The following is an 18,157-nucleotide window of genomic DNA, read 5'->3' as shown; positions in this document are numbered from 1 at the left end:
AAAACAACAACTTTCTCATAGCCAGTTCTGGGAGCATCATGCACACTCCTCACACGCTCTCATGTTTGCCCCACTTTTCATGATAGCAGCTGTGATGCTGACTGCTTTTGATTGCTGTGGGTTCTGTCAAGTATCACACAGGAGGAAATTCAGTGTGACAAATAAATCACTTTGCAGCTAGTCTGTGACAGAATTGCTCAATCCTATTACAGCTCTCTACCTACAGCTCTGAATCTCACACCATATGGTTCTCTTTTCTCCTTCAGAGATGAAACACATGTCCTGTCATTGAAAACAACGCATTTATGAAGGTGACTACACCACGGGCAAATTGCATATTTTCAGTCTGTCTGGTAATAAAGTGAGATGATACATTAATTATGACTATGTTTATTTGAATATGCGATGATATATATATATATATATACAAAGTGTATATGCTTGAGAGTGTTTAATATATATACACAAAGCTAGCTTTTGCTAGAAGTGTGTGGGTGTGCGCTTGAAATGTATGTTCAGATGCAATTGGCACTTACTGAGAGCAGCTGAAATTATTCAAATATTTATTTAGTTGTTCTTCTAGCTGATTGTATCATCGCATAGCATGAAATGGAGGGGAAGGTGCTACCTTAAAAGAGTGCTAGCTAAGGGTTTAAAATCAATTGTCTATCTCTTACTAGCTTTACTTGCATTAAAAACGTTCATTCTGGGGAAATGACATCCTGCTGTACCCAAGCACCTTTGCTGTAGTTAACTTGGCCTGATTGCAGCTAAACTATGGGAGATCAATGGATTTGAAATGCTTGGTTAGTACTCCTTTTCTCACATGTAAATCAGGTTCATGCATTTGAGTAAAAGTTGGGTTCGCATAATTCGATAACACTTTACATGAAGTGTCTCTAATTACTGTGTATTTACATAGTAGTTACTTAGTAAATACATATGTACTTACACATCATTACAGTGTTGTTATGCATAGTTACAATGTACTTAATGTGGAAATCTTAACCTGATATTTTTTTTTCCCTCTTGGCCATTGGCCTGAGAACCTGGAAATGATTTTCTCACACCGATCCCAGTGCAATTATTCCTCTCCGCAGTCTCTATCGGAAAAGCCTCTTTCCCGCTATCCTTTGCTCCCCTGTCTCCATGCCATGGAGAGACGGAGAATCCTAATGCCTATTGAACACCTGCTCATAGCTCCTGACTGTGTCCATGAAACAGAACTTTTCAACAGCACCAGGGGCACCTTGCACACACTCCTCTTTTTATTCCCAGCTTACTGATCGCATTTACCATATCATTATATACGAAGGGCAGTGAAACATGTTTTTATTGACATGTGATTGCAAAGAAGACAAGTTAGTTTTGAAGCTTTTGGTGTAAGTTTGCACAACTATTTAAGTAAAATAAAAAGGCACAAAGTACTGCGTGCAAGGCTGCATCTGAGAGCACAAGCTTGGTAAATGACCCATGCTTTTCAACTCTCAAGAGCAATAGCAGTGAAAGTGGATTTATTTATTCAAATGTTTCTTAGTAGCAACATAAGCCTCATTGCAACACACTTTTTTTTTTTTTTGCACAAGATTCTGCAAAATTCACAAACCTCTTTCCAACCCATTAATGCTGTGTTAATCAAATCAAAAATAATAAATCATCTCCAGGTGGATTTACCTAAAATACTTCCCCAGTTAAATTGAATTGAGCCAGCAAGTAACATGGGAATCGATCAATTGTTGTCCCTTTTAACTCTGCTTGCTTTTAGCACTGTGCTGCCGAGTGCGTTGTCCTCCTGCCATGTTCTGTCACAGTTAAGAACTTCTAATGGTGTTTCTGCAGCAGCCTGTCCTGACAGTGCAGTATGCTCTTTTACTGCTGTGCTCTCGGATACAAAAACGCCTGAAGTTTAAAACCATGATGAAAAACGTGGTTCATGCAAAACTATGCTTTTTTGTTTTGTAAGAGGAATAAACCTCTACCCAAGTATAATAAAAGGCTTGCACACACAACAGGGTATACATTTCCAGTAGGAGTATATTTCATTAGCACTACAGTAGGTTCTTCGAGACATTTATGTGTTCTTGAAAACTAGTGTGTATCTAGATTTTGATTGTATTGAAAAGGTGTGGGTAGGATTGTGGATTACCATGTGTTGTTCAGTTTCTGGTGTACCTGATGTCTCATTAGGTCTGGTTACTCTCTGAAGGCTTGCAGTCTTTTCCAGTGCTCTGCTGAGCAGAGCCCACAGCGACATTAAACCCACGCAAAAACAATCCTGCCTGCTAAATTATTCATCATCTTCTCACAGCCAAGACACGAAAGATTGAGAGGAGCATGAGATGATGAGAAGCAGTTACTCAGGCGTTTTGAATCACTTGTAACCACGGTTCATTATAAAGGTTTTCCCCTGCTCCACAGTAGAGAGGTAACCAGGCAGGCTGGCAGGCAGTTTCTAGGTGACTAAAGGCCATCCCAGACCCTCACTGACTACAGTGACTTCTTGATCCTTGGACTAGTTGCCGGAAAGCAGAGAGCTGGTGGTGTACTGCCTGCTCGAGCGTTTTAGAGGGGAAGGGTAAAAGGGAGACAGGATGGTAGTTATGGAGGGAGATGGAGTCGAGGAGAAGACCAGTCCCACCTCCATTACAAACAAACACTTTTAAAAATCAGTTGTATGGGTAACTGGGTAAAACTGAAAAGGCTGTTGTTTATTTTCGAAAAACACTGATAAAACTAACTGGCTTCTGAACAACATCAGCAATATCAGTACTTCTGCAAGAATGTTTTTTTTTCATCCTTGTGTCTGTAATCATATTCCTGCATGGCTTTTCAGAGGGATCACTTATGCATGGTGTTGCTATTGATTGTGTTTTTCATTTACAAAATGCTCATCCCGGCTCTTGTGTTTGAAACACAATCTTTGTTAAGAAACAGAGCTGCAGGAAACGCTGATGGTGTCGAGGGATCTGGATGTTTACAGGAATCTCTTGCTGTTTTGCTTTTTATATTCGAAGCTCCTGAGTCAGGCATGCTGGAGAGATTCTGTCCCTGAAATCAAAAGGCTGTATAAGTGCACATGATCCCAGTGCCTGCTGTGCATTATTATACAGCTGCACACACACACACACACACACATGGTCTCAGCTCCAGAGAGTGTAGCTTTTCAAAGGCTATCACTGACAACCGTGCCTTCACTTTCAATCAAATAGAAGACTAGTTGTCTCTAACGTGTTTTTAAAGACTGGAGCCAGTCTTAAGTAATAGGTGTGTAATTTATTTGAGGGTTGGCATGCTTCAGTGGTGTTTCAGGATTAAAGGGTTTTGACCCTCAGTCGTTAATAGGTATCATTTTAGAAATGCTTGCAGTGTCAGATTGTACATTTTTAATGAACCCTGTGATGCATCAAATCGACCTCACTGGACCCCTGGAAGGTGGTACTTTGCACTGCTCATTGTGATGTGTTTATTATAAGGTGTGCTTGATTTCCATTTATTTTCGTTATCAGATTGTACTGTGATTGTTCCTACTGAAATTCGTTATTAAAGGAGTCAGCTGAACTCCTCAGCTGGGTAAATGAGAATTACCTTCAAATGAACATCCAGCTGTATTCAAAACCAAAATCATTCTGTTTGTGTCTCGCGATTCAACTGATTCTAATTGATTCAGTTAAAAGTGCTTCAAACCCAGCTATCAAATTTCAAATGACTTCTCTGGGCACTGCCCAGCACAATGTAATTATACACACTGAGCTACACCAGACTCTAGTGCTTCACCTGCAATAAAAAATTTACATGCATCTGTCTCCAGCACATCAGCAAAATATCTAATTACTGCAGTTTGAAATAATGAAGTGTATTTCAGAGTCAGCAGAAATACATTCGTATTACAATACCAGAGGTACAATTACAGCAGCATGACTCCTGCTTCGAGGGGTATTTCATTTTGTCTTAAAAAGCACTGACCCCCATAAGTAACCTGCAATCGTGTTACATTTGACTAGAGAACAGAATGATTTCTCTGCGATGGTTCAATGGAATCTGAAACCCTTGTTGGCTCTTCAGTTGGTTTACATTCTCTTGCTTGTTATCCTCAAGCAAAAGTGCACCACACTTGGAGAACGCTCATTTAGCTTCATGGCTCTGACTCTTTGGAACTCTCTCCCAGCTTTGGTGCATGATGCTCCCACAGTCGCTCGCTTTAAATCAACTCTCAAGACCCACCTGTTCTCTTTTGTTTTCCATGCTCTTTAAGCCTGATATCTGCTATTATTTGCTGTGTTGCTGTTACTATCATGTATTCTGCACTTTCCACTGGATTTAATTATTTAATTACAGGATTATGCTTTTTTTTTTGTTTGTTTGTTTTACTGTATATCAAGTATTATGCATTTCTCTGTATTTAAAGTATTATGGATTTTCTTGTTGTTACTGCATCTTGTAAAGCGCTTTGTGATGGTGGTCCACTATGAAAGGCGCTATACAAAATAAAGATTGATTGATTGATTGAAAGCTCTAAAGCTAGTGTCCATTGCAGGAAGCGTCCTCCCTCAATGAAGCAATCATGCCACTTAGATAAGCAGGCTCACTCCTGCAGAATAAAGTCTCTGACTCTGCATACTGATCCTGGAGTCCAGTAGTAAGTATCGGAGTGGTAAGGTGGTGGAATGCAAAAAGACCAACGCGTCTCAGAAAGTACATGGAAATCAATGATAGGGCTTTATGTTTACAAGCAAGTGTCAAACCAGGGCAACAGGCTACAATAAGAGCAATGCTGTCACTGTCGGTTATTCTCTGCTCAGAGGCGTGCCTCGCTGGCAGCTAACTAAGCCTGGCCCAGATACAAGAGGCTCTGGTCCATTACGACCCATTTGTAAAATCCAGAGAAGGGTATCTCCTAGGCCTTGCATGTATAATGCTAATTTTCCTATTAAAGTATGTACTGTGTTAGGCAATGTCCCTGGGATCCATTTGCAATTTACAGAATTTGAATATGTGGATAAAATGGAATGTACAGCCACTAATTTATACAATCTTTACAGATTCTTGAAGTCATTAAGTTATCCTGGAATCACTAAACAAAGTATATAAATAAAAAATGCATAATGATAATGATAATAATAATAATAATAATAATAATAATAATAATAATAATAATAATAATAATAATAATAATAAAAAACACATTTTCCATCTATTTCCAAGATTTCTTTTTCACACATTTCAAAGTGTGTGGTTGCTAGGATACTGGCAGAGCGGGAGAGATCAGTCCCTTGATTCAGTCTGCCACATCTCCACCGACACCTTCTTCAAGCACACATTTCTGTTTTATTTGAGTCACGAAAGGTGAAAATGAGTTTAGTTGGCACTTCAAATCTTACTTTAAGTTGTTTATTAGTAAAAACAAAAAAGAAAAAGAAAATAGAAAAACAGCAGTTACTGTACGGTAAATCACATACTGTATGCTACTGTAATAATATTGTCTATGAATAAAATAAAGCATATGTGAAGATATGATTCACACAGAGTGTTTTTTTCACACAGGGCTTCACAAGTTAAAGCTTTCATATACTGTTAGAGTTCACACGAATCATGGACAACCAGTTAGTAGACCGGTCAATCGTGTGACTGTTGAAAATGGTGGCGACCACCTCAGGTATTGGTGGGGTTACCTGTTCCTGGATACCGGCATTTTTAGCAAGCAGGGTAACAGTGGCCACCCCCAGTGGCACTGCATTCCTTCATTTATTCCTGTTTTGTATTAGCTGTGCATGGAGGCTGCAGCAGGCAATGGGTTAAATCTCTGATAGCCTTGTCTGGAAGTGAATGAGATGAGATTACAAGTAGGGTAAAGGACTGTTGAAATGCAGTTCAGAAGAGGCTGGAAGTGGCAGGCTTCTTCTAATAATTTGTTATAGCCGTCATCCCCTCACATGTCGTATGCCCTGAGGGTTTGAGGGAAAATGTATTGTACATCTGCTTTCCAGCATCAAGCAAGATTTCTTTTTTAAACAACCACTAAATCTAAAACCTCCCCTTATAAAAGTGTACTGCAGCAATTTTACAGGGCGATGTTGGCCTTTTTTTTCATGCTTCTGTCATGCATTTTTCTAACTTTAACATGTTTACCCATGGTGTTTGCAACATGTTACCAAATGTTTCTGGCATTTACCATGCTTTTGTGAAGACCACATGCTTTCTTTATATTAACGAATTCAAATGAAGCCTGCTGCTGAATAGTTTAATGGTTATTCCTATTCAAATGTGTGCTTATTCATGATTTTAGTGTTAGCCAAGTATGAGATACTGCCTATTTCTAAATGTCATAGTAAACTATAATCGTATTCATATTTATTTACACATGAGGAGCTACAGAAGAAATACAAACTGCTTTGAAAATCACAGCCAGAGTAATCTGGGTTAAACAAAAATAATAATAATTTGATACTATACGTTTGTGGTTTTTCCCCCCTTTGAGTTTCAAAGCAGTTTAATAAGCGAGCTGGCCCACAGGAGTGAACGTAACTTTTCCAATTCCATGCCTGAAAGGTATCGCTGCCATGGAGAAATTACAATCATGTCACCTAGCTTTATTAATAAGCACAGAATTCATTGCCGGCCAGATGGGAGCTTAGAATAGCTCAGTGATTAGCTCAGTGTTGTTCTCCCTCCGGCTAAAACAGACAGATAATAATAACGATCTGCAATGTTGCCACTGTGTCAATACCATTGATGAAGTGACATTTCTCTTCTGTCTTTGTTTAAAGCTTGTGGTTCTAAAACTAGTCCCCCAGGTGGACTTGAATGTTTGCAGAACCAAGAGATAAGCAGAATCATTTTAAAATGTTTTCGCTCCCAGTCGACATGTTGCATCCTCAGCGTTATAAAAGTTTACCTGGGTGCATGTGTATGGTCATTCTGCAGTTTCTCCCCCATACTTTTACCACAGTTTATACTATGCATTTACCACAGTTTACCATGTTTACTACCTGTCTGTGCTTTTCAGTGCTCACCTACTTGTTCTTTCTCTGTTCTTTATTACACTTTGCTAAGGGAAGCTTTTAGAAGGGTAGCACCTGTATGTAAAAAGCTTTACTGCAGAATCCCATTCACGAGGGCTGCAGGGTCCCTGCTTCTCATTCCAACTTAAGCTCTTCATTAACTTCATTGATCAATTATTTGTTCAATTGGATTAATATTTGTTCAAAGATGATTATTTACACAATGCACTTGATTCAAGGTACACCACGTAGAAAACATTTTGAGGTCTGGAGAAGGGTTCAGTTTGTCCAGTTAATCAATAATTAGAACAGACACTGTGGCCCTCCAGGAATTGAGTTTGACAACCCTGCTTTACCTCATTAAGAGCAGCTTTTAATAAATAATCGCTGATTTAATGCAGACTGCAGATGTGGGCTGGGGAGGTGTGTGGACTGGAATGAGACATCAGGACCCTTGCTCTTGCTTTCATCTTACACTTGATGAAGTGTGGACGTCAAGAAAAACCTGCTGATGAGGAAATGAAAACCCCCAGAACCATCTATCTCCACACCCCCAGGACCCCCCCCCCCCCGCCACGACTTTCCAATACCACACACTTTATAACCATTTTATAAGCGAAATAACTCACTCCAGGGTGTGCTGTAATAATTGTCTTGTCGTGGGTTATTTTTTACTTGGATTGTTAGAATGCTGCATGCTGATTGGTCCATCAGTGTTCTAAGCCGTTACAATATCCAGTACAATGTCATGATTAGGAACTACTTAGAAACAAAGGCAAATCACTGCACCTGTGCTAACCACGTTTCAAATACCAAAATACCTGCTGTCATGGAAGAGACTGACGACATAATGCTTTGTTTTCAAAGTCTGTGATGTGTCCTTGTGAATGCTGTTTAGGGTTATGCACTGATTGTGTTAATCTGTCTGTCTGTCTGTCTGTCTGTCTGTGGGTGTGTTTAGCACACTCAACATGCTGAACACGGTACCTGCCACGGATTTTGTACAAATCTGCTCCATGCTTTTATCTCAGACTTCCGTCCTGCTATAGACCTTTAGGATTTAATCTTCTGGCAGCAGACGTATAGATTTTTACACATTTTTGTTTTTGTTGCATAAAAGGAATTCTACATACACAACATGTTCAATAAAAATGCTTTCCTGTTCCATGAATTTAATGACAAATGTTTATAGTTATGAATAATGATATATTTTAGGATGCAACGTCAATGAGTAAAAAAATGACTTGTTTTTTTGCACCCTAAAATGATTAGTCGAGCCTCCAGTGGTTTTGTGTGAAGGCTATATTAAAACATGGCTAGTCAAAGGTGGGCATGCAGCTACTGACACCAATAATAGGGTATGGAACCTACAAGCAGATGAGAACAATTTTAAAGATGCTTATGGTTTCTTACTGACAAAGAAGCTACAGTATTACAATATGGCGCCCAGCAAAAACTAGGCTCGTGGGCAAATCAGATGTATCCATAACAGACAACTCCTACTGTAGCACATTGCCTTCATTGATATTGTACAGTAAGTATTCTCCAAACATGCTTTTATAGTTTATTTTCTTTATTTATTATAGATTTCTGTTCAAGCAGAGCTGTGAATGTTCCAAGCAATTTGAGATGAATAAATCAAGCAGTGAAGCAGATGAGAAAAAAAACAAAAAACATCTCTCCAGGGACAAGGCACAATAAATCGAATGCAACTGATTCCTTGAATCCATTTTTCATTAGAACTGTTGCAGCGGCGCCACTGCGGCCCGAGGTGTCGGTGTCTGGAACTGGATGACTGTGAGTTTGTGCAGGTACATTGCCAACAGTCCTTATACTGTGAGGATGAGCAGGCTAGAGGGGCACATGCAACCTTCACACAGTCCTTGGGGGAGACCTGTCATGAGACTGGATTATTTAAGACTGATCTTCTGAAGTCTACCAGTGATCAATCAAGACAGGCTGGCAAATCAGTACTGGAGGTCACACAGGCCTGATCTCGACAGTGGAAAGGTTCACCAGTCTTCAGCTTTCACCCAGTCTCTTTACCTCTTAGTTCAGTTCACCAGAGCACAGTTCTTACCCAGATTTCCCCCAGCTTCCCCTTGCTCGACTCTAACACACCAGTAGGTGGCACACGCAGTTCACCCTGCTGTTATTCAGTGAAGAGTGAATGACACAGTACACTGAGTACCATCCAAACAGATGGGAGAATGCTGGCAGAGGAGAGTGTACTACTCAGCCAAAACCAGTAGTAGCACACTGTAATGACACTGTAATTGCATTTGTAGTTACATTGTAAAAAAAAATAAACAAGCACAGGTCTAAGGGCAGTGTAAATGCAAACGACACAAGCCAGCATTGTTCATTTTATAACTATGCATGTTGTTGCAGTCAATCATATTTGTAATTACTGTGCTATTACACTGTAATTACTGTGTAATAATTAGTGTTACCAAAACCTTTACCAATGTAACTGTTACTAGCCAGTAAGATGGTTGTCAGTTCTAGGTGAAATATGTCAAACCATATCCATATTTTTCAACACGGCCACATAAAGTACATGAGCTAGCAAGAATCATGCAGTGCCCAAATAATTCCTCTAACTACACTGGAGATCCCACTGTAATATGTACATAGTAATCGTAAATATGACTGTGTAGTTAGAATTCAACGAAATGCCTCTTTACAACATGAAAAACATTGGCAGCTGCTGCTGTCTTTTGTATGTGCACTGTGTTTTGTATTTACACTGTAACTGTATGTAAGCACGTGTGCAGTTTCTGGAATGTGGCTTCTTTCTTCATTGTGTCCGCTGGCTTCTGCATTTGGCCCACAGGAGCCGAGGACCCTGCATGTAAATCACCCTGCTTGCTCCTGCCAGGCAGGCCTGTGACACATTTCACAAAATAATTGGTCCCAAATGATGGACTGAAATATCTGCAATATGAAATATCAAGCTTTGCAGCAGTGGTAAATCCCTTGGCCTCATTTCCAGATGTTGGCATTTTGTTTTTTTTTATTTATTGTACCTCGTTATTTTTCCCCCTGTTTTTCTTCCCAAGGTAAAATGTCTAATTGTGTTTCAGCAGTGGATATCATCTGATCCGGCCGCCAAGACAATTGCCTCTTGAGCACATCTGGCGCCTCACCAGTAGAGGTTGCTATAGCGCGCTGAGGTGACTCGGAACCTGCTACGCCACACCCTTGTAACATTACCAGGTGAGCCACATGGGGGCTGCTGTCGTTTTATTTTCAGTTTCTATTTTTTAACAGATTCCAAATCAAACATACATGGCTTTCGATAAGGATATATTTTGGTATGTCTGACCAGTAGGCTTTTGTAATATACTGTAATGTGGTCAAGCAGAGGTGTCCCAAAGTGATAATGCAGCATGGAATACAATGATTAAGGAAAAATGAATGGTTTCCACTCAAAGTGTTCCTGAGGGTCCTTCCAGAGTTTGCCACTGAGCTTGACAGATTCAGAGTCACTTCGCTTGCCCTCCTCAAAGACTCACACAAGACAACAAAAGGGCTTTTTTTTTTTTTTTTTTTTTTTTCAAGGAATTGGGTTAGCGCATTGCCAAGTCAGTGCAGGAGTAGCTTTAGACCACTGGAATAAAAAGAGTAACTGTTTGAACAAGTTAAGTGTGAAGTGGATGCTTGCTTTGTGTTTTAACTGAATTAATATTAGAGAGTTGGGAGTCGACAGCGCTGTGTTTAAATAGCGCCTGTTGGAATTGACAGACAGTGGAAGGATGTAATTATTAGGATGCCACCCAGCAGTCGACACTCATGTGACAAGCAAGCAGAGGCTGGAGAACAGTCAGACATGACAATCTAAATCAGTGCTTCTCAAACTCGGTCCTGGGGACCCACTGTGGCTGCTGGTTTTCATTCCAGATAGTGTGTATCATATAGAGCAGGGCTTCTTAAACTCGGTCCTGGGGACCCCCTGTGGCTGTTGGTTTTCATTCCAGATAGTGTGTATCATATAGAGCAGGGCTTCTCAAACTCGGTCCTGGGGACCCCCTGTGACTGCTGGTTTTCATTCCAGATAGTGTGTATCATATAGAGCAGTGCTTCTCAAACTCGGTCCTGGGGACCCACTGTGGCTGCTGGTTTTCATTCCAGATAGTGTGTATCATATAGAGCAGGGCTTCTTAAACGGTCCTGGGGACCCCCTGTGGCTGCTGGTTTTCATTCCAGATAGTGTGTATCATATAGAGCAGGGCTTCTCAAACTCGGTCCTGGGGACCCCCTGTGACTGCTGGTTTTCATTCCAGATAGTGTGTATCATATAGAGCAGGGCTTCTCAAACTCGGTCCTGGGGACCCCCTGTGGCTGTTGGTTTTCATTCCAACCAAGCTCTCAATTACTGAACTAGACCCTTCATTGAACTGATAATTTGCTTAATTAGACCTTTTTACTTGTTTTCAGCTCTTGAACAGTTTGCATATTTCAAGTTAGCTGTAACATTTGATAAGTAACTTGAACTCTGAAACTGTTTAAAAGCTGAAAACAAGTAAAACTTTCTAATTAAACAAATTATCAGTTCAATTAAGGGTCTAGTTCAGTGATTGAGAGCTCGGCTGGAATGAAAACCAGCAGACCCAGGGGGTCCCCAGGACCGAGTTTGAGAAGCCCTGCTCTATATGATACACACTATCTGGAATGAAAAGCAGCAGCCACAGGGGGGTCCCCAGGACCGAGTTTGAGAAGCCCTGCTCTATATGATACACACTAACTGGAATGAAAACCAGCAGCCACAGGGGGTCCCCAGGACCGAGTTTGAGAAGCCCTGCTCTATATGATACACACTATCTGGAATGAAAACCAGCAGCCACAGGGGGTCCCCAAGTTTGAGAAGCCCTGGTCTAAATCTTCCATTGGCTTTCAAAGAATTGCTTACATCTAGGACTTGAAATTTTCGGTTTTATTTTTGATACTATGACAAATTAAACTCAGAAAAAGCTGTTAATTACAAATCAATGTCACTTCACTTGTTTTTACCTTGAGTCTGTCTCGCTTCATTTTAATTTCACACAGACGTGACCCACTTTGTTAATTAATCATCGCTGATCCTAATTGCATTTCATAGTTTTAGGCGCCTGGTTTATCATTGCGCTTTTGTTATTTTCACTCGTTTAACAGAGTTGTCCTGACAGATTCTCTTTACAGCATAAAATACCCATGGGTGCAGCAAGCCCATCATTTTAAAATCGCCTTGATTTGTAACAAATAAAACAATAGTCTTAAACCCAGTTTGTAATTAATCGTTTCTTTTTAGTGGGACGCACAGACAGGTCAACAACGATTAATTAATATTTTAAAGGGAGGTAGAGATTTGGAAAATAAAACCCCCCAAATGTCAAGCCCGAGTTATAAATGAACTAGTCTGTTTATTTATTATTTAGAAACTCGTTGATTGATATTTTTGTAACGAATTACACCAGGATAACTCAGGATAAACTCAGAAACAGTGTTATTTATTTATTTATTTTACATTAAGGCTTTTCGTCATTTGAAGTATTCAGTTTCACTCCTGGCTTGTCACCACCCTCAGTATTCATATCATTAGATTTTTCAAGGTGTTTAAAATTAAACACACATATTTATGGGTTCTTTCCAGGTAACTAGTTAAATAAAAGTTAATTATAATAATAATAATAATAATAATAATAATAATAGTAATAATAATAGTAATAATAATAATAATAATAGTAATAATAATGTAATAATAATGTAATTAGTAGTAGCAGTAGTACTAATGTAAATGTCCTATTTATTTATTGTTCACAGCTTCCTCAATATAATGCTTTGATACACAAAATATAACTGGTTGTACAAACACATACAGCACCACTTACCCACTCGCCACATCCTTTTCATTTGAACAGTGTGTGCAAATCCTTTAAGTCTTGTAAGAATGTGCACAAAACTTGTGATGGAATTATTTAGTATTTACTCTTGTAATCCATATTGCACAGCAGATGTTTTTGATGTTCAGTTGTACTGTATTAAGATATTTTAACTAGGCACATAGTGCCACCAGGTGGCCAAAAGTTTTAAAAACAATTAAAAAAAAAAAAAAAAAAACGCCAGAAGAAAAACGTTATGAAATATTTATATCAAAGGAATGACTGAAGCCTATGCACGTTTGTAAACATTTAAACACTTATGTGCTACCTCAGTGTTTGCCACCCAAGAGTGAAGAAATAAGAACACAATTATACCACTGAAGATGTGAATTTATTGCTGAAGAGACAACAAATATGCGGCAATTAAAGCAATCATTCTTCAGTCAGCTAAGGGTTAGGGTCAGGGTCAGGGTCAGGGTCAGGGTCAGGTTGCTGGATCCTTAGTTGCTGAATCCCAGGTATTTCTCTAAAATGAAACAGAAAGAACAAAGAGATATTTTCAATGTCAGTGACTGGAAACATTAACTAAAAAAGGATGATAATCTACAGTAACATCCATACAAACAGGTATGATTGCATTACTGTACAGTATACATGTTTCAGAGTATATATAAAATAATAATAATAACGTTTTCCAGTTTAAACATCATGGAGTCTTTTTTTGATTCTTTCTTGTGTTGTGTTTTCATTTCCGGGTGGCATCACTAGAGCTCTCAGAATCAGTCCCTGAAACACCTTTCTCAGTGCTATTTCTTCCTCTGCTTGAGGCAGGGTGTTGCAGAGGACCATGTTAACAGTTACACTGTTTGAATACCCTGTTGAGTTTTAAAAAGCCTGAAACAGAAAACCTGGAGAATCTAAAGAACAGCTCATTTAAAGGACAACACTTACTGCAGTTGTAGAGCCTGTTGATTCTTTCAATATCCGTTTGGCTGAACTGAGTGGCTCTTCCAATTGAAACATTGGGGTTAGGTTTGGGCACAATAGTTGGTCTTCCATTGCTTGAGAAGGCATACCTGCAATACACATTAGGGTTAGGGTTGGTAGAATCCTGTTTTGTAAGCTTGCAATACATTTTTGCTAACCAACACATACACTTTCATCATTCATTTTTTGTTCAATCAGGATGTGGCTGAATCAGTATATACTGTAGATAATAAGCTAGGACTTGCTATTATTATTATTATTATTATGATGTTGATGATGTTGATGAGTGTACCAGTCTTTCCGCTAGTGCCGTCAGTGTAATGATATTTATACTGCAGGAATACTTGCCTTCCATAGTGCATCACTGAGTCATAATCATAAGGCGTGCCAAGGTTATTGGTATTCACTCTATTGAAATTGTACTCCATCCCTTAGATAAAAAGAATTGGAAAAAATGGAAGAAAAAAAAAAAGCTTCAGGAAATAGAATATACAGAAACATTACATTTTACATGGCACTGACTGCAGCATAGTCATAATACAAATAGTGTGCAGTTACAGTCTGATTTGTCAGTGTGGGGTTGAGGGATCCCAAAACCCATCGTTCCAATGGCTCTATCGCACCTTATTAATACACTTTCTAAATGATTAATACATCTCACATCGCTTGGGCATCTGTAATTACAGAGTGCAGTCGTTAATGTCTGTCTGACTGTGTGGATATCTTCGTTTGCACAGCAGAAGCATGAGGAGAAGGCTCACCTCGCTGTATATTCTGGTATTGAATTGTTACGTGGTTGTCCCGGTCACTCCGAGTCTGTTCGTGGTTGAACCCCAGAGCGTGTATGAACTCGTGTTGGACAATCTGATGGTAGACACAACCATTTCTTTTCAAGGACAGTGGCTGCTGCCCTCCTTGTCTGCCTATATAGGAATAACACCTGCACAACGACACAGGGAAATAAAAGCCTTTATTAACTATAAAGATGAACTTTATAGTTTTTTTTTACGCGATATAAGCTTGCCTGTGCTTATCTTTAATTAGTGTTTCACTGTATTTTACACGGTCTTTGCTGAAAAATGATGTACAAACTAAACCGATACCGCAAAAACATGTTTTTGGAATTAAATGAAAAACGAATTAGGGTTAACACTTTGAAATGCCCGCAAATTCCTAATGAATTCCGGCTGAACACCATAGGAATACCACCGGGATATACGTGAATCAACGCTACTCTCAATCACCTGGTGGGCGAATGAACGCAATCCTCATACATGTGATCAAAATGGAATAAACGAACAGGGCTGGATTCAAAATGAATCACTCCAGCGCTGAAAGCATGAAGTGCATGAATAAAGCGTGGTTTACCCGGAGAGCGACTGAACGAAGAGGTAATCAAGCTCTTTCGAGTGCTGTCTGAATCGGATGCAGGTGGACTGGTCAAAAGCGCTCAGAGCTTTCATGATTACCGCTTTCTCTCTTGCAGCTGCAGAACAAACAAACAAACAAGCAAACAAAAAAACACATTGTAATAAACACTAGCGTTGTCTGGCTACAATCACACAACGTCTCACCTATAGGATTTTCTTTTAAACATCCCAAATTATTGTAGGAAAAGAACAACAACAACAACAATAATAATAATAATAATAATAATAATAATAATAATAATAATGTCACTGTTGCTGTAGATGGAAGATGCACCCACAGAAGGCACTGGACAGTTTGAATGGAATGTACACATTCCCATCCGAGGATGAGGGCCATTTGCAGGAACGAGCAGTGCAGGGGTCGGCGTTGGTGGATCCCAAGGGATCGACTGCAATGTCACCAAATCGAATGACTGTTCCATCGGGGGTTTTATCTGAAAAAACAAAAACAAAAACAAACGAACAAACAGTTAGCGTTGCTTAATGCAGCAGCAGTCATGTGAGAGCGAGTGAAGTAGAAAGCGGCGGGGCAGCGTGTGCGTTTCAGTTTCTTACCGAGGTTAGCGTTGGCTTTTTCCAGCAGGGTGGAAATGTCCATAGAGTCATCATTGAGCTCTGTCTCGTTTTCTGTAAGGTAGAAACTGGTTTTTTATGTTTTCTTTTTTATTGTATAAACATGGCATTTTTTTTGGGGGGGGGGGGGGGGGGGGGTGGTAATAATATTAATTTACACTGGTGGTCTAATATAGTTCACTGCTTGTCAATATGAAGAACTACATTATTCAAACGTCCTGAATAAATAAATAGTACGGTAGGAATCTACCTTCTAATAGTAGGGTAGCTATTTATGTATTAAATCTTCAATAACTATTTCTAGTGATTCCAGATTTTATTTCAATACAGTGCTGCTGGCTGTTTTTGAATTCTCTATACATACAGTATAGATGTAAGAGTAGTTTGATTAGAAATTCTTACTAAGGTGTTTCTCCTTGACTTTCCAAACTTGATCCGCAGCATCTGAAACATCCATAAAATGAGTTTCTGTACAGAGTTAAACTATAAAGACTACAAAGTTAGTAAAAACTAAAAACAAAACAAAACAAAACAAAACAAAACAAAAACAACATGTTAACTGTCCTGTCGTGGAAGTTATAAGGAGCTGAACACTTTCTTAAATATAAGATCAAATAAATGTATAAAACATTACCTGGATCAAACTTCAGTGTTAAATCAACCTGCCATTGAGGAAGAAATAAGAGGGTCGTTGTTTTTCTCTGTCTGTCTGACTGTGTACATGGTTATACATTCTTAGTTAACGCTGTAAACAACTTTATTTTATTTTTTTAGAACTATTATACCTAGTCAGGGACCAAATAATTCCTTACATTTTCTAATTAATTATCAAACAAACAAATAAATAAATAATTAGCAAAAACATAATGTTGGCTTTCAGCATAATGAATACTGATCGAACTGTATTTTGTGCCTCACCTCGACAGGGTAACTTTGCAAGACGCATAGCAGCGGAGAAACAAAGGCGATAATCAGCGGTGCTTTCATCTTGGATCATGGAAGCTCTAATACTGGCTGTGAGTTCTGTCTGCTTTTCTGTCTTTCTGCACTCTATTTATAACCCTTCTCAGGTACGACAGGCAGAACCTTTCAAAGACATTGCGCAAACAGATGGTGAAACACATAACGGCTCTAACGAAATTCTTCCTTCTGTCGTAATCTTTACAAATTTGTTTAGCTAGTTTTGGTCCGGGCAACATTATATTAAATGTGATCTATATTTATTTTGTAAGATTAGGAAAGCGTTGATTGTAAGCATTGTAAAGCCCAGAAAGATATAAGCATAGATATAAAAAAACAAAACAAACAAAAAAAAACAAAACAAAAAAAAAACATGTAACTGAAACTGTATTAAATACATTGTATAACCATGGCAAAAATACTGCAGTAAACTCTTACGAGGATCCTAATATCTTTATAAATGAAAGAGGTATTTTATATCAGGCCTGAGGACAGCTGCGTTCAAATGCAAATACATTGAACCTCTGTTAGGTTATTCATTTGCATTTGTCAAAATGTATACTGAAACCCCTCGGCAATAGCTGCAAACGAACACTTAATCAAAACATGGAAGCTTTTCTCTATCGATTCAAACTGCTGCCTATTACAACAAACCCCTTTAACCAGGCTCCTCAGGCAATTAATGATGTGTTCTGAAGCTCTCAATTAACCCTGCAATTACTTTAACAATGCATCACTAATAGCTGCATCATTAACGGAACTTGAAGTTGGTTAACTAGAAACACTTGCTAAATGCATTTGAAATCAACCCAATACGTTCTGTCAAATGCAATCACTTTGCAAAATGATTCAAATGCAATGTAGTGTATATTTCTTGATCACATTGAAATGCAATTGCACTTGCTCTTGAATCCAGCCCTGTTTTATACAATTTTCCTATCATTTAATTTCTTACCTGTTTAATACACTGGTATGCGTTTTACTGTTGCAGGGGCGCTGGAACTAGGTGTACTGGGGTTGCGGTAGCACCCCCTGGCTTTGCATGGCTTCCATCATTTACAGGGGTTACAGTTTTGTTCAATGGCTTTCACCACCCCCACTTTAAAACATCTTCCAGTGTCACTCTACTATTGTGTTTGCTTCATTACGATTTACCATCACTACTAACTAAACCACCAGAGATAGTGTAAAATATTAACACAGGGAGTATACATTTACTCACAGCTGCCACAGTTGCGGGGGGGGGGGGGGGGGGGGGGGGGGGGGGGGATGACTAGACAGATGGAGGAGCTGGTCCAGGTGCACTGAGCCCAGCAGACACTGGTTACACCAGCACTGGGATTCTTTA

At 39.2% G+C, this 18,157-nt stretch overlaps 1 protein-coding gene across 1 annotated transcript; it reads right to left on the bottom strand.

The window, feature by feature from the left end:
* Positions 1-13,231: 13,231 nt before the first annotated feature.
* Positions 13,232-16,884, bottom strand: LOC121294352 (high choriolytic enzyme 1-like). The gene is made up of 10 exons (XM_041217977.1): positions 16,768-16,884; positions 16,484-16,511; positions 16,252-16,293; positions 15,832-15,903; positions 15,555-15,710; positions 15,215-15,332; positions 14,608-14,786; positions 14,195-14,276; positions 13,811-13,935; positions 13,232-13,385 (listed from the first exon to the last, which is right to left on the bottom strand). The coding sequence occupies exons 1-10, from the start codon at positions 16,834-16,836 to the stop codon at positions 13,360-13,362; spliced, it is 897 nt and encodes a 298-aa protein (XP_041073911.1). The 5' UTR covers positions 16,837-16,884; the 3' UTR covers positions 13,232-13,359.
* Between the last annotated feature and the right edge of the window lie 1,273 nt (positions 16,885-18,157).

Source organism: Polyodon spathula, chromosome 19, assembly GCF_017654505.1.
Source record: "Polyodon spathula isolate WHYD16114869_AA chromosome 19, ASM1765450v1, whole genome shotgun sequence".
In the NCBI taxonomy this organism is placed as follows: domain Eukaryota; kingdom Metazoa; phylum Chordata; class Actinopteri; order Acipenseriformes; family Polyodontidae; genus Polyodon; species Polyodon spathula.
The sequence above is the reverse complement of the archived record's forward strand: the minus strand, read 5'-3'. Positions and strand labels throughout refer to the sequence as shown.